General features: G+C 34.6%; 3 protein-coding genes and 1 pseudogene across 3 annotated transcripts in view; 2 read left to right on the top strand and 2 right to left on the bottom strand.

Annotated features, from left to right (window-relative positions):
- The window catches only part of LOC109009972 (deoxyhypusine synthase), an 871,604-nt gene that overhangs the window by 296,596 nt on the left and 549,666 nt on the right, over positions 1-25,342 (top strand). The gene's annotated exons all lie outside the window — the stretch shown is intronic.
- On the top strand, positions 3,683-11,425 carry LOC109018695 (annotated as a pseudogene).
- Positions 12,469-13,312, bottom strand: LOC109018696. Its single transcript, XM_019000842.2, has 2 exons — positions 12,966-13,312; positions 12,469-12,833 (listed from the first exon to the last, which is right to left on the bottom strand). The coding sequence occupies exons 1-2, from the start codon at positions 13,250-13,252 to the stop codon at positions 12,548-12,550; spliced, it is 573 nt and encodes a 190-aa protein (XP_018856387.1). The 5' UTR covers positions 13,253-13,312; the 3' UTR covers positions 12,469-12,547.
- LOC109018692 (mitogen-activated protein kinase kinase 6) lies at positions 14,412-21,270 on the bottom strand. The gene is made up of 8 exons (XM_019000840.2): positions 21,091-21,270; positions 20,493-20,577; positions 17,449-17,583; positions 16,107-16,331; positions 15,820-16,002; positions 15,403-15,626; positions 14,785-14,830; positions 14,412-14,691 (listed from the first exon to the last, which is right to left on the bottom strand). The coding sequence occupies exons 1-8, from the start codon at positions 21,162-21,164 to the stop codon at positions 14,599-14,601; spliced, it is 1,065 nt and encodes a 354-aa protein (XP_018856385.1). The 5' UTR covers positions 21,165-21,270; the 3' UTR covers positions 14,412-14,598.

Here is a 25,342-nt window from a genome sequence, read left to right as displayed (position 1 = left end):
TTTGGCATTGATTCTTGTTTTATCCTTTCTGCAGACTCTGCCTACGTGCTGAATAGCTCCACAGTGAAAGTAAAAAAGAGGCAATCTCGCATATTTGAAATCAATCCACCTTTGTGTACCTTCCACTCTAATCAATTTTCCACAAGGCAGAGGTTTTGTAATGTCCATGACAACCTGAATTCGAAGGTATTTTCCCCATCCTAATCCATCCCCATCCACATCTACATCTAAGACTTTCTCAATAGATGATCTAATTCTTTCCCCCCTTCAATAGTCATGGCTGCTAGAGGCAACCCATGTAATTGAATCCGAAAAGGTTCTTGAAAGAAAGCCACCTCACTGGGTGGAGTGTTGTTGTCAAAAGCTTGTATACAAATTAAGTTTTTATGAAAAGACCAAGGTCTTCCTTTTAATACCCTATCAATTTCCACTTCCTTCTAAAATTCAACAAGAAACCTGTTATGACCTACTTCGTTGAAGCATATAAATCCTTCAGGGTTTCAGATTTTGGTTATAGTTGTTTTGAGAGAAAATATATTTGTAATTGTGAATTGTGCAATCGCCGCATAATCGTTTTAAAAATAATGAATAAAATATGGGATCCACGTGAAAAAAATTTATTTTTTAAGAATAGACCTCACTTTTTTTCAAAACGATTATGCGGCACTTACGCACTTTACGATTGAATGTAGAATTACTCGTACACCTGTTTGCTTTTGCATCTGCACGTCTGGTTTCCTCCTCTGTGAAGGATATCTCTTCTTTCTCTACTTTAGTTAAGGTAAAACTTTCCCATAGCCTAGCCAATTCATCTTCCATTTCTCTGTTGTTGTTAACTGTTAAACTCGACTGAAACTTTTGACTAAACCTGCTTCACCACATTACCCTTCTAGGAAGGAAAGGACTTGCTACCTTACCCATTAAGGAAAGGACCCATCACCTACTATTGTATCTTCAGTTCGTTCTTAAGCTCAAACAAAAGGGACAAAGTAAAAAACTATACAAGAAAAGGAAAGTAACGGTAGGGTCGTCCCGAGCCCAATTGCCATTGTCTGTTTCTCCACCCTGATTGCTTTCCTTCAATCGCCTCTCACACTCTTATTTTATGGGTATCTCTAGTAGGAACTTGTTTTTCAATTTGATTACTCTTTTCGGTTTCCACCATCTGTGATTTCAATGTTTAGTTATCTAGAGTGTGTGCATGTGTGTGTGGATTTATTCACTTCTGGTAGCAACTGAACTGAACCATAATATTGCAAACCGTTTGTTTGTTTGTTTTTTGTTTTTTTTTTGTCTCTTCTATGCACCATTTCTCGTTGTGTTTTTATAGTCCTTTACTTTGTTTTGAAGTAGGTTGCTTATGGAGCTCGTGATAATTTGATTTGGTCGATGCCAAACTAGACATACTGGTTGTGGGCAACATCTAGGCGGCTCATTTTGGAACCAGAGATACAATCTGTTTCGACAACGGAAAATGTAAGTTAACGTAACTCAAACCTACATACTGCTGTTAGTTCCCCCCAGCCACCCAAAGATAATTTATTTATTCAAGCGTGTATCTGCAATATTGTGGGCGATCAATTGGTTTTTTTGGTGCTAATTGCTTTGCTAGTTTCAGCACGCGATGCGACCAAGTTGTTGCTGAAAAAGTAATTTTGAATTTTGGCACAGGAGGAACATAGTGTTGGGAATGTGAAGCGACAGTTGGCAAAACTGTTTGAAGCAGCACTCGAGGCAACAGTGCCTAATGAGCCAGATGTAGAGCCTTTGGTTGCTGCTTTCATTGCAAAATTTGGTGATTACCAGTGGTATGGCACTCATCTGCGTATGAAAAATATATGCGAATTGTATTTATGGAATTTGCCTGAGTGTTAGAAATGCATTTAAATCTTGGCAATCTTGGCTTCAGGTTTCCTGTAGTGTTTTTTTGGTGCTAATCGGGGACTTTTATCTTCGTTGCAGTAATAACGCAATGGGCCTATGGTCTAAAATAAAAGGAAAGCAAAACGAGTTGAAGGTTCCTCCATCTGTTGGACAGGTATTGACATTTACAACTATGTTCTAATGTCTGTTAGACTTTAAATTAATAGTATTGGATAGTTATCTCTGCTTAATTTTTTTTTGTAGGCCATAATCCAAAACCTTCCTCAATTTGAAATGATAGAGTCATGCTCTGTTGCTGGGCCAGGATTTGTGAATGTCGTATTATCAAAAGACTGGATGGCTAAGGTGCGCGCATGTTTTAACATTTTTTTGGCTGTAATTGGAACTTATCTGTGTTTTTTTTCTGCTTACCTTTGAGGGAAGGGACTTCTCTTTTACCTTTACTAATCAATATCATCTCCAAAAAAGGAAACACATAAAGGAAGAGAAGGATAAACCAATTTTTGTGGTTGGTTAAAGGTAAATATTGCTGCTGCAGAGTCTTCAAAAAATGTTAGTTGATGGTATCGATACATGGGCACCACGGCTTCCAATCAAAAGGGCCATTGTTGATTTTTCTTCTCCTAATGTAGCAAAGGAAATGCATGTAGGCCACTTAAGATCTACTATTATTGGGGATACGCTTGCCCGTATGCTCGAGTTTTCAAGTGTTGAAGTTCTTCAGCGAAATCATGTTGGTGACTGGGGGACACAGGTATTTCTATTATGAATAATTTACATCTATTACGTAGTAGCTGTTTATGTTTAATAATGGATCAAGTTATGATTATAGTTTATTGCTCTATGCATATAATCTCATTGATTCTTGTTTCTTTTGAGTCAAATCCATTAACTTGTAGTTATGGACCTCAAAAGCAAAATGATTTCTTGACAGAAATTGTCGAATAAAACTTCTTCCAAGTTTGCCATCATCTAACATCTATAGGTCTTCCTAATTTGATAAAGGTTGTGTCACACCACAGATTCTAGGGTTTTTATTTTTGGAAACCAGTGTGCCCTTTATCTAGGGTTTCTATTTTTAGGAATTTTTCTAAATATTCCTTGTATTTTTTTGTTAAGTTGGGTAAATCAGTAAAACCAATTTGTATCAGAAAAATAGGGGAAAGTTATTTTAGAAAAGAGAATAAGGACTGCAGGAGTCTTATTTCTGGAAAAATCAAATCTGTTTAGAGGAAAATTGATCTGGTTGAAGGGAGTTGACGCCATGTATAGGTCTAAGCTGGATGGGAGTCCTAGAAATCTTAAAACAGATTAGGAGTACTAGAAACACCAATTTTCATGCAGCCTTTTTCCTCCAAGGCAGGGGCAGCCTGGTATAAAATAAGGCCTACAGCAAAAATTGAAGACGAGGCCTTTTTATTTTTAATATAATAATATAAATTAATTAATTATATTAAATATGTAAGCATTTAAAATTTATATAAAGTTAAAAATATTTCTAACTACTTAAATACGATACACTTATTATTTAACGGCATCAAAACTCTAATAAACAATAAAGCTTAACATCTTGACAATCTCAAGAAGAGACTAAATTCATCACAATGGCCAAGTAATGTGATCATGTCCTTTCCTTTCGAAGTAAATGTTGCATTTTTCCTCAAATGAATTCCAAGTTATATGTTATGATACTAGAGTCTTTCTTGTAAGCCCATTTTATGGGCCTATTATATGATATGTTCACAAGTAAAGTTTTACAAATGTGATGCATATGCTATATATATATATATATATATATATATGTCTATGTTATGAAAGCTAAGTGAATGTCTTTGATTTTAGAAGTTCTGAAAGGGCTCGTGTTATAAAGTTATGAGAAAGTAAATGATGGAAGGAAAGAAAGAACTATAATGTATGAATGCATGAATATTAAATGTTTGTAGAGGATGCGATAGTACCGAAGTTGGAGGGGTGGATGTTCAAACCACTGAGAAGTTGTAGTCCATCAGGGTGTTTTACATCCAATAGGAGAAGCAGTACCTCGATCTCCTTTTGCATTTTTTTAATGAAGTTATATTTTTTATAAAAGGGGGCAGAGATAATTTTTTTTTTTTTTTTCTCTTGATGATGTGCATGTGATATTAAATGTGTTTAAAAATGTTTTAAGGAAATACAAGGCGAAAAATTTTTAGAGTTTGATGCTATTCACATATTTGACTCATTCTTATTTTTATGTTTTATAATGTCTCAGGTAATATGAGGATGAGTCTGCGGGCCAGAGTCAGTAGAGGACACTTATTGATCTAGTGAAGATTGAAATAAGCATTTATAATGCAGGCTTAGGATTTTGTTTATACTTATTTATGACATTATGTTTTTCTTTCCCTTAAGATTAGATATGTTTCGTCTGTTACATATATTCTTTTGAGATGTTAAAATTTATAGAACTCTTATTACCTGATGTTATGGAAAATAGTTAAGTAACACTCCTAATCCTGGTAGGAAGGGCATGTTATAAGCATAATTTGATGCTTTTGTTTGCCGCCTCCATGTTTTCGCTTAGGTAACCTCATAACGACATCCACCTTCTAGATTGCTTGTAAAGATTGGATCCAACACTTGTATACTTTAGAGACTAGGTAACTCATATTCATTGTGCAAGTCTAACGCTGTGTTGTTTATGGTTGATGTCAACTTCATCTATAATGAAATGGATGTTATGAATTTATAATATCTTGAACTGAGTTATTCTATATCAAAGGTAAATATCCCCCATTTTCATTTATTCCAGTAACATTATAACATACATTGCAGCATTGTGGAAAATGGTTCCTATTTCCCTTTTATGGTGTATTTGGAGGGAAACATATAATATAACTTTTAGGACTGAACAGACGATGGAGGATTCAAGACTTTCTTTTTCGATACTCATTTGGACAGCTTCTATAGACTTTCATCAATTTACATGATTTTCTTGTATCTGTCTCTCTACTATATAGGTCTCTCTCTTGTATACAACTTGTGTATTTGGAGAGTGGGCTTTGCATTTTTTAATGAAAATTTCACTGCTTATCAGAAAAGTATTGTAGCAGTACCACTACCACTACCATATAGCTCAAAGTTGTCCTCTGTGTTTTGCAGTTTGGCATGTTGATTGAATTCCTCTTCGAAAAGTTTTCAAACTGGGAAGATGCTAATGAAACAGCTGTCGGGGATCTGCAGGTAAGTGAAAGCATTAAGATTATGTGGGGTCTTGATGGATCTTTTCTTCTTCCTTTTCTAACCTAAAGGTTCAATTTGGGTCACAAATACAATTTGAACCAAACAAGTGCAAGTAAATAGTGACGAATTCATTCATGCTCCAGCATGTAAGATGCGCTCCTGATAAAAGGTAGCCACACATGTTAGTATTTTAATCCCAGAAAGGAAGCTGCAGAACTCAGATTTGGACAAAACTAGTTTATATAGTCACTATCACAGAGTTGCTCTTTATGCTCTTCTTTCTTAGTAAAGTAGCAAATCTTTAGGATGGGTTACATTTGAATAATCTATCTGTTATAATTCTTCTTCTTCTAAAAGGTGATATTAGGGAGATCATGAGGTCGAACCGAATTGTTTTGTTTGGAAATGTGCTTCGTTAAGCACTGAAGTCAGTTTGTGCAAATTGAAAGTGTGAGTGAAGATGCTTGAAGGGCATTGCATTCTTTTTAACATGATAGGGCATTTCCACCATGTGATTCTTATGCTTTGATGCATGTATAATGAAATTTTATCACACATTCTACAAAATGAGATATTAAGTTATGAATCTTGATTCTAACCTGAATGATACTTTTATAGGCATTCTAATAAGGCATCAAAGCAGAGATTTGACAGTGATCGTGAATTTAAGGAGAAGGCACAAAAGGCAGTGGTTCGACTACAGGTGATTAATTTACACTTGAACTTAAGCACTGAAGTTGATCTCTCGGACAATGCAATACCTTCAAAATATTTTAATAATTAAATATTTAGGGTTCATAAAATCTGCTGAATTTCAACTTTTGACAGGCTGGTGAAGCAAAGTATCATAGGGCATGGGCACAGATTTGTGAAATCAGTCAGAATGAGTATAACAGGGTTTATCAACGCCTTGGAGTTCATTTAGAGGAAAAGGTATGCAAATTTTTTCGCATAGAAAGTTATAAACTTCTGGTTTCTCCTACATTGTACTCATCAAATGGGAAATTTTTGGAAACTTGCATGATGTGACCTGACTATTGCATTTTGGAAACTTCTGCCTTGAGTTTTGGTCAATTTTACTAATAAGCTTTATTCTAGATTAGGTCTGTAGGTCCTTAAAATAAACAATGCAACTTTAAAATAGATATGAATTCTAGACATAACAGAATTGAATGCACTGTGAGGGTTGAAGTGGCCAGAATCACTTATGCTAAATAAGATATATGTTTGATTTCATTTTTTTTTGTCTTATGGTGGAGGGTGGGGAGGATAAAGGGTTTGTGGAAGTTGAAGTTACATTGTTAGTACAACGCGAGCTTTACAAACAGAGCTGCCCTACCTGAAGTGCCTTTGTGGTATTCAACATTGCATGTGCAATGACATACATGATATATTGAGTTCTTGCACAGCACATTACCTCTTTATATTAATGTTGCAATGGAAACATAAGGATATGCATACTCACACATATATAATTTCTTGCTGGCAGGGGGAAAGCTTCTACAATCCATATATCCCTGACGTTTTGAAGGAATTGACTAATAAAAATTTAGTTGAGGACAGTCAGGGTGCTCGTGTGATCTTTATTTAAGGGTTCAATATACCTCTTATTGTTGTGAAGAGTGATGGTGGTTACAATTATGCTTCAACTGATCTAGCAGCTCTTTGGTTAGTTGTTTTTTGCTACTATCATTTTACTTTTAATTTAATCTGTTTCTGTCTTAGTTTCCTGCTTTCTAGAGTGTAGTAGGTATTTCCTTTGTATACATTCTGTGTACTTGGGCTGTGTCTTTTCTTGGTAATAAAATTCTTATTAATTATAAAAAAAGGTTTTAATTTAATACTTGATTTTGATGATTACTTAGCTTTATAATCTTTTAAACGTTCTTATAGATGTATTTCTTCTGCTCCATTCCTTTGCTATCGGATTTGTATGATTTAGTTTTTTTTTTTTCAAAAAATAGTACAAAAAATGGTACTGGCGTTAGAATTGCCATAATCATGTAATAGGGCTTGATGATCTCCAATAATTTGCATCTTTGTGAGCATGTGGAGCTTGTGTGCTTATGTATGCAATTTTTTGTTAATCGCATAACCAATACTCATTGGATGGGATATGGTATATTTGTTGATATCTAACATGGATTGATGGCTGGCCTAATGGAGTTTTGCTAACTTCCTGAGCATTTAAGCTGGCATTTTGGATAGTTGATAGTTTGGAATATTGGCATATCTGGTTGTTCAGCTGGATGCTTTTAATTTCCTAAATTGTGTACTCGTCCCTGCCATTTTGTTTAAAAAAGCTTTCTTCTTTATATAATGTTTTTTGGAAGGTTGAGATAAATTCACATTCCTGTAATTGAAAATTTCAAATTGGCATCTTTCCAACTCCATTTGCAATGATTATTTTAAATTGCAGGCTCCCCCCTCCCTCGCCCCTCTCTTACTAACTCCTGTTATGCTAATATCTTTGCGTTGATACCGTCAATCATGGTTCACTGTTATCGCTGAATTGGTTACAGTGTAAAGGTGTGTGAGGTGTCTCTCTCACTAACATGTTCATTTGAGATGAGGCTGCTAGTTTTACGTTCATTGTAATTATTTATTGAGTTTGTAATACTATTTGACTGCTGAGTTGCTGGTGGGGAGTGATAATAAGCCATTGACAGTGCTGCTTGCAATGCATAGGTATTGCCTTAATGAAGAGAAAGCTGAGTGGATTATATATCTCACTGATGTTGGCCAGCAACAGCACTTTGATATGGTGTTTAGGGTAAGCATCCAAAGCCATATCTTTTATCACTTTGTCATTCATTCATGTTGTTCGCCATGTCATCTAAGTTTTCTTCAGACGCTTGTGCTTCTATTTTTCAGGCTGCCAAACGTGCAGGTTGGCTTCCAGCTGAGGATAACACATACCCTAAGGTTACCCATGTGGGTTTTGGTCTTGTTCTTGGGGAGTCGCTTTTGAACTCGAAACACTGAAGTTGTTTGATTAGTTGACTTACTTGATGAAGCCAAGAGTCGCAGTAAAACAGCCCTTATTGATTGTGGTATGATTCTAAATGACTTGCCTTTTGTTTTATTTGTCACAAGCGGGTTCTCTGCATTTTATTTTTGTAATAACATATATGACACCTTCTAATTTACAGTTCTTAGATCTAGGATCCTTGATGTGCCTATTTCCTTTCCTTATAACAATTATGTAAGTTTATAAACTTCAGAAGGCTGTAAATATTTCTTCCATCTTGATCAGGTAAGGATGTAGAATGGACTGAAGAGGAGCTTGAGCAAACTGCTGAGGCAGTCGGTTATGGTGCTGTTAAGTAAGCTACCTATACTTGTACATCTACATCAATAGTATACGGAAGTGTTGAAGTAATTGCAGAATTAGTATGCCCTGCAAGTATCACAATTGTAAGACGTCAAATGTCTTGCTGTCTTATGATGTTGGGGTATCCTGCTGGCGCGTATCTAATTCAAACAGCGATCTTTCCCAGAGTAATGGTTATATCGAATTTTAGTTGATCTCTAATACTGGGGTATCATTATTATTCTTAAACTTTTTTTTTATAGCTAAGGGATAATAAGGGCCTATATGGATACTTAGAATATCTTAGCAAATCTGTGAATAGTAGTGAAATGGTTTGAGTTAAAATATTTTATTTGGTTTTGGGAAATGAGAGAAAAAAATTGAATAAAAATATTATAAAATTAAAAAATTGTTTGAATATAATTTTTTAATATAATTTTTGTTTTGAAATTTGAAAAAGTAGTATTGTCTTTTGTGTTTTGTTTGGGAGTTTGAAAAAGTTGTAATGATTAGGTAATGATTAGATGAAAAAATTGAAGATTTGAAATTGAAATTGAAAGTGTTGTGTTCGAGTGATTTTTGAAAAGGAAATATCTGAGAATATCTTAGAATACTTGAGAACAATTGTGTTACCAAACGGACCCTAAGTGAAATAGATTGTGACATTTACATTTTTGTTGAAAGTGAGAGATTTTCATTCTTCCTGAAAAATCTTTCAAGTCAATGAAGTCATCCAACAATTTTCTGTTGCACCATTGTGAACGTTTTGCTTAAAAAAGTGGTTGTTTAATTCCTGGATTTTTTATTTTACTGGAATAAACATGCTTTCCCTTTTCTGAGTGTTAGCGCTCAGATATTGTTTTAAATGGTCTTGGCAGGTATGCTGATTTGAAGAACAACAGATTGACCAATTACACCTTTAATTTTGATCAGATGTTAAATGATAAGGTGCATTTACCATTCACTCATTTTTGGTGTGCAGATTCTCTGAAGCTAAGCCATGAAAACTATTAATTTATTGAATCATTTTTAGGTTACAGAATCCTTTTGCCTATGCCTACTCATATTTGCATTACTGCTCTTTTATTGATTTTATGAATCACCTTCGGAGTCTGGCTATGAAGCGGAGTACTTTGATGTGTACTCTCTATGTACTTGGATAGCGTCCATGTTGCTCTCTAATAAAATCTCACATGTAAAAAAATGAAGCAGACTACTATAGTTTTTTTCCCAAGCAATTACTGCTAGTTATTATTAGCTTTTCTTGTCTATTTTATCTCCCCCATGCACGCTTTAGTTGTGAGCATTTGTAGTTGCTACTTTATTACCACAACTTTCGCTTATATTTGTTTCTGAATTCCCTAAACTTGATATGTACAGGGCAATACTGCTGTATACTTGCTGTATGCTCATGCTCGAATCTGTTCGATCATCAGAAAATCTGGTAAAAACATTGAGGAGTTAAAGAATGTAAGTTCTCTTCCTACTTCAAGCAGTACTGTACCTGAAGATTTTATGTTGTGCTCGCATATGTTCACAATTGAGTTTCGCTTGCCTCTAGCTTCACCTGAATTAATGTCACTCTGGAGTGAACTTTAACTGGACCTGTGAAGCTATATATAGTCTGTAATCCTGAATGCCTGTATAATTTTGCTATAACTTCCACTCATGACTGATAAAAAGTTCTCTACAGCAGTGCTTCTTGCCACTTTTTTCTGCTTTTGATTCTCTACCTCTCCCCCCACCCTTCCCTGCCCCTTTCAAATTTCATTTGCATATTTTCTTGATGAGTGACTATACTGAGATATAAATTAAAAGTGAAAAGAGGGGTGTCACCTTGGCGCAAGGTGAGCATACACGAGAGAATTCCGATGTCATTTACATACAAAATTTGACTTCTTTTTTTTGCCAGATTTAGATTTTTGACTTCTGTTTTGCACATGAAAGTGGTGTCTTCATGTTGATAATTAGTTAATCAACTAGTTGAAGTCTAATGCTGTTTTTTGGTTCTTGTATCTCCATTTGATTGAGATAGACTGGGGCAATAACGTTGGATCATGCGGATGAGCGTGCGTTAGGGCTTCATCTGCTACAATTTTCTGAGGTAAGATTTGCATCAGAAGAATTTGTCTCTCATAATTCTCGACCTTGGTATCCATGTTGCTTTATTAGCTGCCGTGATGCGTGGATCTGACTGCCGTAAATGCCATTCCACTTTTCAGATTGTTGAGGAGGCCTGCACTAATCTACTGCCAAACGTGTTGTGTGAATACCTCTATAATTTGTCAGAAAACTTCACAAAATTATATTCCAACTGTCAGGTATGGTCCACATACGTGCAATCCACTGCTTTTTATTCATGTTGTGTTGATTAAGTTGGCACTAAAGGGGGTTGGGGGTGAAGCAGCCAACTAGCTTCCCGAATTTGTTTGGTCTTATCTTTCTTTTTCTTGATTTTCCATTCACGGAGATGGCATAATCAAGTTCCTATTTCTAGGGAGATGCATCAAAAGATACAGAAGTGAGCGAGGGAATATTAACACAAAAACTCTCCGATTAACTTTGTTATATCGAAACTTGGTTAGGTCGTTGGTTTAGCTGAAGAAACAAGCAGACTCTTACTGTGCGAAGATACTGCAACTGTGATGAGGAAATGCTTTTATCTCCTTGGAATGTTACCCGTATACAAGATATGATGTATTAAATGGCTTAATACACATTTAAAGTAAGCTGTCATTCAAAGTGTACATAGTAATTAGGATTGCATTTAACATATTTACTCGTATAATAGAGCCATAAGAGTGAATGTCAAGTTCTAAAATTAAAAATAAATCAGCAGGCATGCACATAAGCCAACATGAAGGGCATGGCTTTGTTTTCTTTTTATGTTTTTTTGTTCGTATTGCCTGAAAACCGAGTGCTCACTCCCTGTGTGGTCATCCAAAGATAAAAAGGCCTTTGCCATTGCGTCGTTTTAACTACATTTTGTTTAGTATTGGATCGTATTGTGTTTGCAGGAGAATATGAGTAAAACATCCAGGCTGAACGCCTCCAGCTATCGTTAATGTATACGGTCTTGATCTTCAGCAAAGCGGATGAAATTCAAATATATAAAACAAAGGATTTATATGAATAAGTAGTCTCTAATATATACGGTCTTGCAGCAACTGCTGGTGGTATTTAGTTTAGCCTGTATATCTGGGAATGAAAATCAAGAAAAGAACGGAGAAATAGACACAATGATTGGGATAGCCGATGTCACAGCCGCTTGCGACGTTTTCCAGCCGCCGGCTACTTGGGTTAGACGATGCTACGAATCCAATTATGTTATTGATTAACTGAAAATCTTGAAGACGAGAATGTTAGTCTCGTCTTCAAATATTTTTTTTATAACAATAAATTGCAATGCACCTACATATTGGGGAGGGCCAACCTTTTGCTCCCATTGCCTCATTTTTTTTTTATTAGGTGTTAATGATTATTTTATGTTAATGAAATGCTTGCTTAAAAAAAAATAAAATAAAAAAAAAAAAAAAAAAAAGGACAAAATGGTTGAACGTACGAATTGTCTCAAAACCCATGTGTCCAGTGGAGTGTAGAAGAGATGGCTGTTGAACTATTATCAGAGAATGGTTGCTTTGATGGATGTCCATGACACTTACAAGAAGTCTTCTTGCTGCAGGGGAGATGGTAGCACTGTAGTCAACTGACGATCACTGGTGGTGGTGAGACGTGGGTTTAAAATGATGCACAAAACATCGTAGAGCTGTTGAACGGTGGGAGTACGTGAGATAATTCAAATGCGCCCATGACGGTGCATGGAGAGAACAGCTGAAAATGGAGGCGGGGGGGGATCAGAGAGCAAGAGAAACTATGGCAGAAGCATAATGAGAGAATAGAAAGGAGGGGTGACGAGAGGAGAATGAGTTGTGGACATGTTGGTCTTTGCCATAGCTTGATTGAAATTCATCCAGGAGAGTATGTTTTCTAAAATTTAATTGAATATCCAAAGTGAGCTTCGAGTTCCATTCTTTCTAGCAAAAAACAAGGAAGAATGTAAAACTCACTGAAGATTGCATAATTTCTTCCAACGAGTATGCAAAACATAAGCCAGTTAGTTGTCAAACCTTACGTGGTTTGCATATCAGAAATTCTTTTTTGTGCATGGAAAGAAGGCCTAGAACCACCACACAAACCACCTCTCTTACCCAAAGAAGATAAAAAAGATCCTCTTGAAATCTTCTTTGATATGATAGCCTTAGGGGGAGTGCTTGATTTATGACCATCTAAACCACCTCCATAGCTTTTGCATGACTTCAGTTTCTCTCTCTTTCCAATATCTTCTAACTTCTTCACACTCGCTAGAGATGTGAAAGACTCAGACTTCCTTTGATAATGCTTAGAGAGTCCTCTCCTGTACCAACAAAACAATCCAATCGGACTTTAGAACCCTTACTATATAACTAAATCAACCAAAAGAAAGATTTTTTCTTTGAAATGTGAACACGAGTCATTGATAGTAAGTTGTGTGTATAGATTTGCTTACTTTATGGGTAGATGGACCATGATCTCAGATAATTCATGTAATAAAGGCCCATTTGTTAGCAACGAGGATGATGAATATGACATTGAAGAGGAAGCATCCTCTAACAATTCAGATGAAGAGGACGATGCAACAGAGTTTGTGGAATTTGTTGAGGATTCGACGGATGTTGTAACGCAAATACCATCACCACCTTCCATGACAAGCCAACTTTGGTGCCAAGCTCCATTAACACCAATATTTTCCTTCAAATCTTGATCACCAAATACAGAATTTGCTTGTTCACCCATATTTTCTTGAAGAATAACCTAGTTTTGGAAACTTGCTATATGGTCTCCTGGGATATATATATGTGTATATATACATACATACATATATATATATATATTATATGCATATTACATGCTTGATAGCACATAATCATCACATGCTACTAGGAAAGAGGATAAGGTCTGTTGAAGACATCCATCCATATCCGAGTCACCCTTTTGTTGTTGTGTTGTGTCGTTACTGAGGTCAACATCTAGGATACTTTGCCTCATAAAGCCATGACATATTTGAATATTTCAATGTCTCAAGGCATCATTCATCTTTTAAAAAAGGAACAAAAGGCAATATAATAGTTATAGGGGGGGCCATGGCCATGCATATATAGCACAAGGTTTTACTATTTTTCCTCCCTCACACCCCTGGGACTTGCTGGAAAAATCATTATTTATTAGTTAATCTTAGTTTATTTTTAAATAATCTAGAATATTTTTTTATTTTCCAGTGGTTTTTTTCTTTTCTCTAAATTTAATTTTTTTTATTTATAAATAATACTCGAAAAAAAATCAAATTTAAAAAACTCCACCCTCAATTTGTAAACGTAATTAATAATCTTTTCATGTCCACGCGGGTTCACGAATAGTGTTATACATTACACAGTAAAGTGAAATGACATGAAGCATTCTAAAAAATAAAGACAAGATCTAACATCCTTCTGTGCTTAAGATTGTCATTTATTAAATTACATTAATCAGAATCATAGATAAATATAAAATTAACCTTAAGATTTGTTTTTATGTATTACTTCATCTTAATTATTATGATAAAAGAGATTCGGAAAGAGTCGAGTCTGCAAGAAAGTGAATAAAATATATTCTTTTTGTAAAATAGATCTAACATATCATAACAAATCACATCATTATTACATGTCCGGGGATATTTATATGCAAATTTAGTATGTCACTTCAAATTTTTTTTTAACGAATCAGGTCTCCATTCTCTGCGGCTTGTTTTGTTTTGCAAGCAAATAGATACATGCTTTGCAATTTCGTGTATTTGGGTTTCATATCATTACTAATAATAGTTGAGCTCGAAATTTTCAGGGAAGCATTAAAAACAGCACGAGACAATACAAAATCAACAGTCTCGTTTCTTCAAAGGTATTGAAGGCAAAGACTGAATCATTTCATTAGAACTTCCATCATATTTTCTGTAGACTAGTAACAAATTGGATATCAGACCTTGTAATGTGAAGTTGAATTCTATAGATCATATGCTCAAGCTGTGCTCCATGATAATCCATAATATGTTTGACAAAAACAGATGACTGATATATTTTACACTCAAAATATAATATTACAGGACAAAACTAATGAGAGAAACTTACAGGAGGCTCCAGGCTACCAACAAGAATTCCCAGATCAATATCTTTGTCTTCGAACTTTTTGATAAAAGGATGACTCTGGAAGCAAAAAGGGAGTTAGCAACCAACATTCTGGCGTAGACAACATGAATTCCTGAAATAGACTGATGACGTATATGCCAAGTCACTTACCAAAAGATCCAAAGATGATGATCTGTCGCGAGGATTCTTTTGTATGCTGAAAAAGGCAATCAGAAATGCAATCAACTCAGATTTGTGAACTGAGAACTATTTACATTTAAGAGTTGAACAATCCTGAATGAGTCATTCCAGAATCGGGTTATAATTCTTATTACTTGTTTTATATAACAGTTCAGCAAGGTAAAATAAAGAGTATTCTCTAAGACTTCAATGCAATACCAATTAGGCTAAACTATAAAAAAAAAAGTGGCTATCACCACCATCGACATCTCTTTTATATATATATATATATATATAATTCAATTAAATCAACTACTAGAGAACACCCACAGCCTATCAAGTTTACATCATTTGTAGGATAACCTGCTGGAATCAAACTACACAAAACAAACATCAACTTACCTTACACAACTTGGGACTTGGGCTTAAAAAACCTAAGTTAAGGGAAGGTTTGAGCTATGAGATTATGAACTGTGTTCTGCATCATGCAGGCATCAAAAGTACATACACACTGAAATGGCCGGTAGTCCAAAATTCAAAAGTTCAGATAAAACAAAGTTGAGACTTCAAAAACATAACATAGAATGTGACATGAGAACATATTATTACCAGGCTGAGACAAATGAACAGAACTCTGGGGAGAACTGATCTGCTGGAGCAGAAGGTGGTGGCCTTTCCACTATTGCTTCCAAAAGCTCATAGAAGCTTGGCCAGGTTTGCTGATCTTCAGATTGCATATAAGGGAAGCGTCCAATTGCACACTCAAGTATTACCATGCCCAAACTCCAAATATCACTGCTGTAATCATAAGTACTCCCACTAATTCTCTCCGGCTAAAAATAAATTAAAGAGAAGCATCAGGATATGCCTTTTCTTTTTTTGTTAATAAATTACCATCAGAATGATCTACATAATGGCTAGAAATAACAAAAGTTTTTTTGAGCACTAAAGCAAGAAACTGCAACAGAAAAAAGTTGTACCAACCCAGTGTTTGAAGTGATATAGAAGGTAAGAAACTACACTTACCGACATGTAGTTATAAGTTCCAACAAACGTATCCCTTTGACCCATAGAGCTAGCTAGAACCGCACTCACTCCAAAATCTGTAATCTTCACCTCCCCTTTGTGGTTTACCAGCAAATTGGATGGTTTAATGTCCCTATGGATTACATGTCTTTCATGGTGCAAGTACACAAGACCTTGTAAAACCTGAGTTACAAACATATGTTTAGCCATATGACAAGACTTTCTTCAAACTTTGCAGACTTAATCTTAGTTTAATATTAAAATCCAAAAGAAACTAGCTCACAGACCTGCTTACAAACAACTGCAAGATATGGTTCAAGAATTGTTTTGACTTGTCTGATCACATCTGCCAGAGACCCACGATCCATATATTCTAACACAAGAGAAATGGCTCCATTGTGATAGAAAGAATGGTAGCAAACTACAACATTTGAAAATTGAGATGCTTGATTTATTTTCAGCTCCTGCACAATCTGCTTACGAATATCTTCTTGTATGTTCATCTGGATAACCTGTAATACAAAGTACTACTTTAGCATAAATTCAACTTCCTAAATTGGAAATGTCATTCTCTAGATCATTTCAGATCTTCTTAGGGCATGTTTGGGAAACACATCTCACCTCATCTCAAAATTTCTCATGATTTTCTTCCCAAACATCACTCAAGGACATACTTTTTCATTTCAAATCTTCAGCTTTTTCATCTAATCATTATCTAATCATTACAACTTTCCCAAACTTCCAAACAAAACACAAAAAATAATACTACTTTTTCAAATTTCAAAACAAGAATAACATTAAAAAATTATATTCTAACAATATTTTAACTTTATAATATTTTTTATTTAACTTCTTGTCTCTCCTTTCCCAAAACTCAATAAAATCTTTACTCAAACTATTTCACTACTATTCACAAAATTCTTATCTCATCTCATTCCCCAAGCATCCCCTTAATATATGTAACACTGAACTCAGCATAGAGGCCCCAATTGCAAATACTTTCAGTGCAGATGCTAAAAGAAGCAATAGGATCAGATATTAGCCTCAATTGTCCAACTTTTAGATAAACCTAAGAAGAAAATACTCCATTTTCAATTTTTCAGTGGATAATATTTAAAAAATATGTTTTCAAGAAGTGGGTAAGCCTGCACTGAAAGACAAATACAGACTCAGGCCAAGAGAATGCCTGCTCAGCAAGTTCTATTTTGGTCTTTAACCATGTCTCCACCAATACAATTTTGATAATGTCCAAAGCTTTCAAAGTTCACTTCTCATGACAGTCCTGCCATTTAAGGTAACAAGTAGAAATTACACCAGCCGGCAGCCTCCTCTGCCAAACACCTCCATGCTTTGGTTAGCGCATTTGCATCCATAACAAATTCCACCCTCTTTTATAACCAAATGGTGATGTAGTTCTTCCCCAGTATGCATTAAAAACCCTAAGAAGATTTTATATCTCCTAATATTTGATGAAAAAGTTGACATTTTTCATTACATCATGTGACATGAAACAATATGAAGCTTAAAAGTAAAAGCGATAGTTATATGATAATAATTTACCGAGTATCATATAGGCATGCCCAAAAACTGACAAATAATTGAAAAAGTTGGTTTTGCTGGTACAATGACCTTCAAGGCAAACAATTTTCCGACCCATTTATGGCGAACTAGTTGTACCACGCCACCACTTCCCTTTCCAATAACTTTGATAGTCTCAAGATCTTCTGATGAGAATTCACAATCTAGCTCCTTACTGTCAGAAGGCTGTCCAAACATGACAAGACAGCGAATGTTATGAAGGTCAACACTGAATCTTAAAGATGAGCCAAAAAATAAAGAAGTGTAATGAAAATATAAACGATAAAATTAATGAATATATAGCAAGGAAAATATTCACAAAATACGAGAACAGACATAAAACGTGAAAATGAATAGCCTGTGCAAAGAGCCCAATAGGATAAGAAGCCAAGTTACAGAATAAGTATGACAAGATCCATCATCAGAGGCTTAGAACTTGGATATGTTGAACTAATGTCTTTTAGTTGCAGAGGCATCAACAGTAATCAAATTTGAGGCTTTAGAAGTCTCCAATAAACATACCAAACAGTCCAATGCTTTCAAGATTGAAAAAGGCTTCCATGCCCTCCTCCATTGGTTGCCTAATTGTCTAATTCACATATTTTGGTTGACTCTTTGGAAACTGAAAGTTGTTTGCGGAATGATAAAGTGAAAATCACTTGAAAATGTGAGTTGTATAAAAAACAATTGAAAAGGTTTTCTAGTGAAAAACTTGACTGTTTGTTGATTCTCAGAAGCCTCATAGTGACAACGAAGGTTTGGGTTTTAAATCTGTTGCTTCTACCTCATGCACTCTTCTTGTCACTAAAGGCAAGATCACATTTGTTTCTGCTACCACTGATAGAGGTAATAAAATTAGCTTTAATGGTGTACCTAAGGTTAAGTCAAATTATCCTCTGGGTAGGCAACCTACCTCTAGATTTATCCCTGCTTGTCACCATTGTGGAAAGGTTGGTCACATCTGACCAAAGTGTTTCTTACTCAGACTTTGCGACAGTGTACATGATAATTTCTATCTTAGGAGCAGAGGGATGAATCAAAATTGATTAAGGATGTGATAGTTGAATTAGGAGTTTTAGATGTTCATAAGTTTAGGAATTCTAAGACACCTCACAAGAAATTTTGGGCCAGAAAAAGTAACCATATAACCATGGAGGGAAGATAATGGTGATTTGATTTCAACCTCGAACATTGAATTACATCCCAGCAATTGCATTTTGTGTTAATTTTTTTTTAAACAAAAGGAAAGGAGGTGGGCAACCATGTGCAAGCATTATACAGTCCTTTAAGTCAAATTGACCACATGCTAGTTGAACGTAGTTGCTCTCTTACTACCTCCCCTATATACCTTATAGCACAAGTGATTAAAGAATCATGCTCATAAGAATTTGAAGGACACTGCCGTTCAAATGATTAAACCAAAGTCTTTATAAAAATAGCCGTTATTCAATCAATGCGGAAATAGGTAAACAATGGACATGGTTAAATTCTGGTGCATAAATGTGAGTAGTGTATGCATGAGGGGTATCTAGGCCCTCGTGATAAGGTTTTACATTGGTTTAGGGGACTAGTTTGGCTCTAGTGTGATATTTCATATAAAAGTCTGATCACAATTTTAGGATCTTAAGTTCACTCGTGAGACTTACCACACACCACATGCAATCATAGTCTAAAAGAAATATTCAATGAGGGCATACTGCATGAATGTGTTAATCCACCAAAATTGATGATTAAATGCATTTGACCCACATTGTGAATCAAGTTTCAGATTTTGTATTAATTTTTCCACAAGTTAAATGCATTTGATACACAATGTGAATCAAGTTTCTGATTTTGTATTGATCGTTCCACAAGTGCAATTTGACATTGTGACTAAGTGTTACTTATTTGAGGAGGTTTTTTTTAGCTAAAGGATAAAAATAAAAAATAAAACAAGGTCAAAAAATGTTTTGTGGATGTTCCATTGTCAATGTGATAGGTTCCTTGATGTTCATCAGTTTGATATGCTTTTTGATGTTTCACTTGATATATCTAGTGTGTGTGTGTATTGAAATGAGAGTATTAGTTATTTTTACTTGCCTGCTCGTTATGCATCTTTATGTTTTGGTTCAGTGTTTTCAAGACATAGGTACATGATGCAATCACTCTGTCATTGCCTACATGTAATTGAGGTAGTCCTACTTGGGTGGTGTTGGGATTAGGCTTAATAACTTGTATTAGTCAGGTGTTTTGCTATAGAATTGCCAAAGGGGGAGATTAGTAATGAAAGAAATATTTGTTGGCATATTTTAGTGACAAAATCTATTCTATTTAAGTTGGATTTGTTATGGTTGAGTTGGGGTAGATTTTGGTTTGAAATCGGATCATAAAAAGGTGCAAAAATTTGCAAAACCGAAATTTGGCTCCACATTGGCTTGACGTTAGCTAAGGCTAATGTCAAAAGCTCACTCAACATTGGTTCAATTGAAATTGAGACTGAAAGTTCACTTGATACGTGTCTGATGTTAGCTCGAGAGGACATTTGAAATTTGTAATATTTGCTATTTGGGGTTTGGGGTCTAAATCCAGAGTTTTCATTAAGAATGACAAAAGCAGGTGAAAATTGGATCTGGTTAAGAGAAGCAAGAGAACTGCAAAAATAATGTTTTTGAACAGTTAAATTTCGAAATCAGAGCTAAAGCATCTCGTTCTGATGTTTTCCCTCATTTTTGAAGATTAGGGTTCTGTAGGGTTAACTTAAAATGACCAATTCCAACTTCCAAGCGATGTAGATAAAGCAATTTACCAAGGTAGAAGAGACAAATTAGTTGGCGAGCAAAAAGCATAAATTGAACTACTATACTAATATCATCTTAGTTACACCATTTTGACCTCATTACGAGATTCATTTGCACTGCAGGACTTCCCCAATTTCCATACAATTCTATTCATCGAGATTGCAAGTGAAATACGTTGTATGGTAATAAATACTTTAGGGTACCATCAAATGAATTAGCTGACGACCGATAACTAACATTAGAATTAGCCAACACAACGTGAAATGGAGTGCAGCAATGTGCAAGCAAGAAATAGTATGTGAATCAAGATAATCTTACTCGGGGCTCCTTTTCTTCAGAGATGAGCCGCAACCCTTTCTGGTTCAAGAGCAGATCACCGTCATGAAATGTACCACTCGCAGTCCTGAAAAGTTACAATATCTAAAAACGATTAACCGAGGAACGGTTCTTAACCTTGCTTTTCAGTTACTCGAAAAGGGAGGGAAAAAAGGACCTCAATTTCGTGGTTATGTAATTTTAGATCTCAGAAATTGATAAAAATGTAAATAACTTCACCAAGAAGAATAACTGTACCAGTCTAGTAAAGAGGGTAATCTGAAATTAAGTTATTGGCAAATTAACCCACGATGTGTCGGCATCTGTCTCTCACAATTGAAGAGCTAAATATACAAGATTTAAGCTTCTTTGATTTTTTCTATGTTTTCTCGGTAACCAAACAGAGAAAAAGCATAGAGGATCAAAGAACCAAAGCAAGATAAGTACAAGAATTATAGGCAATACAAAGATCGATCCTAGTAACACGGACTACCCAATGATCAATCCACTAAAACGATAAACGAAGACCAATCTATAGAAAGGGGAGAGAGAGAGAGAGAGGGGGGGGGGGGGGGGAGTGAAACCAAATAGAGAAACTGACAGGAAGGAGGTAATTGGGGTTTCTTGAGCGGGCACAGAGAGCTTGAGTTGCTTCAACGGCGTCATGGTCTTCATGTTTGCTCTGCTGCTTAGTTCCTTCGATCGATTCTAGAAGTTCTATGGTTTCAATGGCCGACTCAGAAAGCGACGATTGAGATCGTGAAAGAGGAGAGCATCAAATTCAAATGAAGAAGGCCGCGCATATTTAAATAATAAGAATAAAAACAAAATGAAAATCTAAGCTTTTAATTACGATTTACCCCTTTACCTTACCCTAATGCTGATTTAGGGTTGGTTTGAATTTAGAGATAAATTGAGATGATTTTATTTAAAAGATAAAAGTTTAAAAAAATATTATTTTTTAATATTATTATTGTTATGAGATTTGAAAAAGTTGAATTGTTTATTATATTTTGTGTGAAAATTTGAAAAAATTGTAATGATGAGATGAGATAAAATACTTTCCGAATCCAAATGGGGACTTACTTTTTTTTTAATTGAAGATAAATGCTATTTTTCATTCTATCTTTTTATTATATATTTGGACATCCGAGGTAGAGATGAGATACAAAATTCTCAAATCAAAACTTCTCATAATTTTATTTTTAAATATTATTTAAATATAAAGCACTTTTTTTAATTTCAAACTTTCAACATTTTCATCTAATATCATTACGTAGTCATTCATCTAATCATTACGTAGTCATTGACTCATTATCCAAATATAAAAACCAATACAATTTTTACAAATTTTAAAATAAAATATAAAAATCAATACAATTTTTACAAACTTCATAACAAAAATTATATTCAAAGAATTTTTTAACTTTATAATATTTTTATTCTTTTTTTTCTCTCTCATTTTTCAAAATCCAATAAACATCTTCACTTAAATTATTTTACTATTATTCATAAAATTTTGAGATACTCTAAATGTTCAAACTAACCTTTAAGTATTATGAACTTAATTTAGTTTGGAAAATGCTACGATCCCGACAATGGATCTCGATTGTGTTTGTGTGTGTGTGTGTTTTTTTATTTAATGATTAAGAAAATATTTTTTAATGATGTTGTAAATTTTTAAAAGAATAATATTTAAGAAAATTAGAAAAATGCATAAAAAAAATATATTACACATCTTGGGATCCAAAATGGAGACTCAATATCGATAGACATAGCACTACCTATTTAGGGTTTGTTTGAAAAAAAAAATTCATCCTAAAATTCTCATTTTATCTTATTCTTAAACATCATTCAAATACAAATAATTTCAAACTAATCATTATAATTTTTTTAAACAAATCATTACAACTTTTTCAAAGTTTCAAATAAAAAATAAAAAACAATTCAACATTTTCAAATTTTCAAATAAAAATAATGTCATAAAATAATATTTTAATTTTATAATATTTTTTATATACCTTTTTCTCTCTTATTTTTCAGAATCTAAAAAATATTCAACTTTAACCATCTCAATACTATTTATAAATTATTTTATTATTATTCACAAAATTCTTATCTATCTCATTCTCAAGCAACCCCTTATAGATTGCTATAAAGTACACTCATTGAACTCCTGATTTAAGACCTATTTGGATAGTGAAAGTATTTCATCTCATATCATTTTATCATTATAACTTTTCCAAATCCATATACAAAATATAATAAACAATTTAAAATTTTCAAATTCTAAAATAATAATAATATTAAAAAATAATATTTTATTTAATTTTTAATTTTCACCTAAAATTATCTCATCTCATATCACTATACAAACCGCACCTTAGATAGAGATTGTAGAGCATCAAAAAACATTATTCAAGTTAGTGACTCAGGGCTTGTTCGGGGCCTCTCTCATCTGATCTGATCTCATTTCATCTCATCTCATCTCATTCTCAAACATAATTCAAATACAAAATTTTTAAATTAATTATTACAACTTTTTTTTAATTTATCATTACAACTTTTTCAAACTTTCAAATAAAAAATAAAAAATAATTCCAACTTTTTCAAATCTTCAAATTAAAATAATATTATAAAAATATATTCTTACAATATTTTAACTTTATAATATTTTTTATTCAAATTTTTTTCTTTTTTCTCAAAATTTAAAAAATATTCAACTCAAACTATTTCACTTATTTACAAAATATCTTATTACTATTTATAAAATTCTCATCTCATCTCATCTTACTCTCCAAACCAATGTGACGAAGCCGAAGGGGGCGAGGGAGGACCTGGCCCACCAAGGCTAGACTTGGAGGCTATTGATATTGCTAACAATGTTTTTTAACATTTTTACTAAAATTAAATAATTTAGATATATTATTTCTCGTTGAATTTTATTTCATATAATATTTTGATAGAAAAAAATCTAACTCTTAGGAAGATTTATTAGAAAATAAAATTTAATTTTAAACACATTTAAAACATAAAAAAGATAAATAAAGTATTTTTTATTTATAGTCATTAATATTCTCTAAAAATTTTGTGAAGATTTTAAATCATAATTTTAATTTTTGCGTTTGCTTAAACTTTATGTATATACTCTTTAATAAAAACTTTAGATATAAACTTTTCTGCTCTTATAATTTCTGTGAAATGCCTATTTTCTTTAGATTTTAAATTTATTTTTTATTCCTTACTTTTAAATTTATAACTTTTTAATAAAATGTAGTGATCAGTGGACGTTGAAGCATGGCCGAGGGTGTGTTGATGTTGAGTGGCTGTTTGGTGCATATTTAAGCTGTAAGGTCCTTGAAAAGCAAAAGGCAAAAAAATCACAAAACACAAAGACAACCTATTAAACCAATTGTTGGGACGTTGAACTAAACTCAATTTATTTCGACTCATTTTAAATCAATCATTGATGAATTTATTACTTTTTCAACTTTTCATAAAAAGAAATTAAACTCATTTCAACATACTTCATACATTTCAACTTAAAAAAATAAACTTATCTTAATTGGATCTATAAAATACTATTATTCATAACTCAATTTAACTCATTTCAACGTCCAAACCTAAATGATGAGAAATGGTAGAAAATTAGTAATATAGTCATTCTTTGAGAATTTGTAATTCCACATTAGCCACTCAATGAAAAATAATTAACACCACGAACATGAGATGAATTGAGTAGAATATGCGTTATCATGAACACCACGGACATATGATGAACTCCTCTCGTAGACTACGGATGGTAGCTTCACGAGCTTCTAGAACCCGCATGGCCTACCCTGATTGGCCTCCAAGTCCCTCATTCGCTTCCTTTCCTCATCCAGGGCTTTCCTCTTGTCCGTCAGAGCCTCGTTGGCACCTTTGAACCGCTTCGTCAGCCACTTGTTCGTCCGATCACCAGAGTCTCACCACTGGCATAGCTCCCGATTCTTGGTCTACAGCCGCTCGAGGTCCAACTGATAGTTGTCGAGAGACCATTGCAGCACCTCCCTTGCCTCGGAAGCAAGTGAGGCCTCAATGCGGAGAGTGCCAACTTCGCCATGGGACCTCGACAACTCGGCGAAGGCCTCCTCGGCCTCTTCCTTCTTCTTTCGCTCCTTCACTACACAGTCTAAGGCCAACAATGCAAGCGAGCAAAGTGCCCGGTTCTCGCTCATCACCTCCTCTTGGCCATCCACGATGAAGGCCGACAGACGCTCCAACCCCTACCATGCAAGTCTGAGTCAAGATCAAGAAAGAAAACAAACAAAGAGTCTGATGAGTGTGTGAGTAAAGATTTTACCCTACGAATAGTCTCTTGAGCCTACTTTCCATCTCATGGACGAGATTGGTGTGGCCCACCGAAGCCATTGGTGTGGCTTGACGACCTCCTTGCCTTCCCCCTCGTTGAGAACCCTGGGTGTCGTTGCCTCCCCGGCCAAAGCAGCAGTCCCCGCCACTTCGACATCGTCAAAGGAGACAAACTTGATCACAGGAGTTGCTTTGGTAACAACGCCTTGAATCGGCAACATGATGTGAGGAAGATTCGCTATCATCGCCATCTTCTTGGGCGCCAATCGTTCAGGCCGAATAATGAGTGCCATTACAAACGGACCCTCAGGGGGAATGTGAACATTGTCAGAATCGGATTTGACGGGGAAGATCCTCTAGGGCTTCTTTCATTTCTCATCCACCGGTGGACTAGGGGAGAGACCATGGGCACGCGATATGACCGAATTATAGGGAAGCCCGCGTGAGAGCGCAAGTTGGCTGGGAGGGCTAGGTATCGACGAAGGCTATTCTTGGTCAGCAGA

This window comes from Juglans regia, chromosome 1 (genome assembly GCF_001411555.2).
Source record: "Juglans regia cultivar Chandler chromosome 1, Walnut 2.0, whole genome shotgun sequence".
Taxonomy (NCBI): Eukaryota; Viridiplantae; Streptophyta; class Magnoliopsida; order Fagales; family Juglandaceae; genus Juglans; species Juglans regia.
The sequence above is the reverse complement of the archived record's forward strand: the minus strand, read 5'-3'. Positions and strand labels throughout refer to the sequence as shown.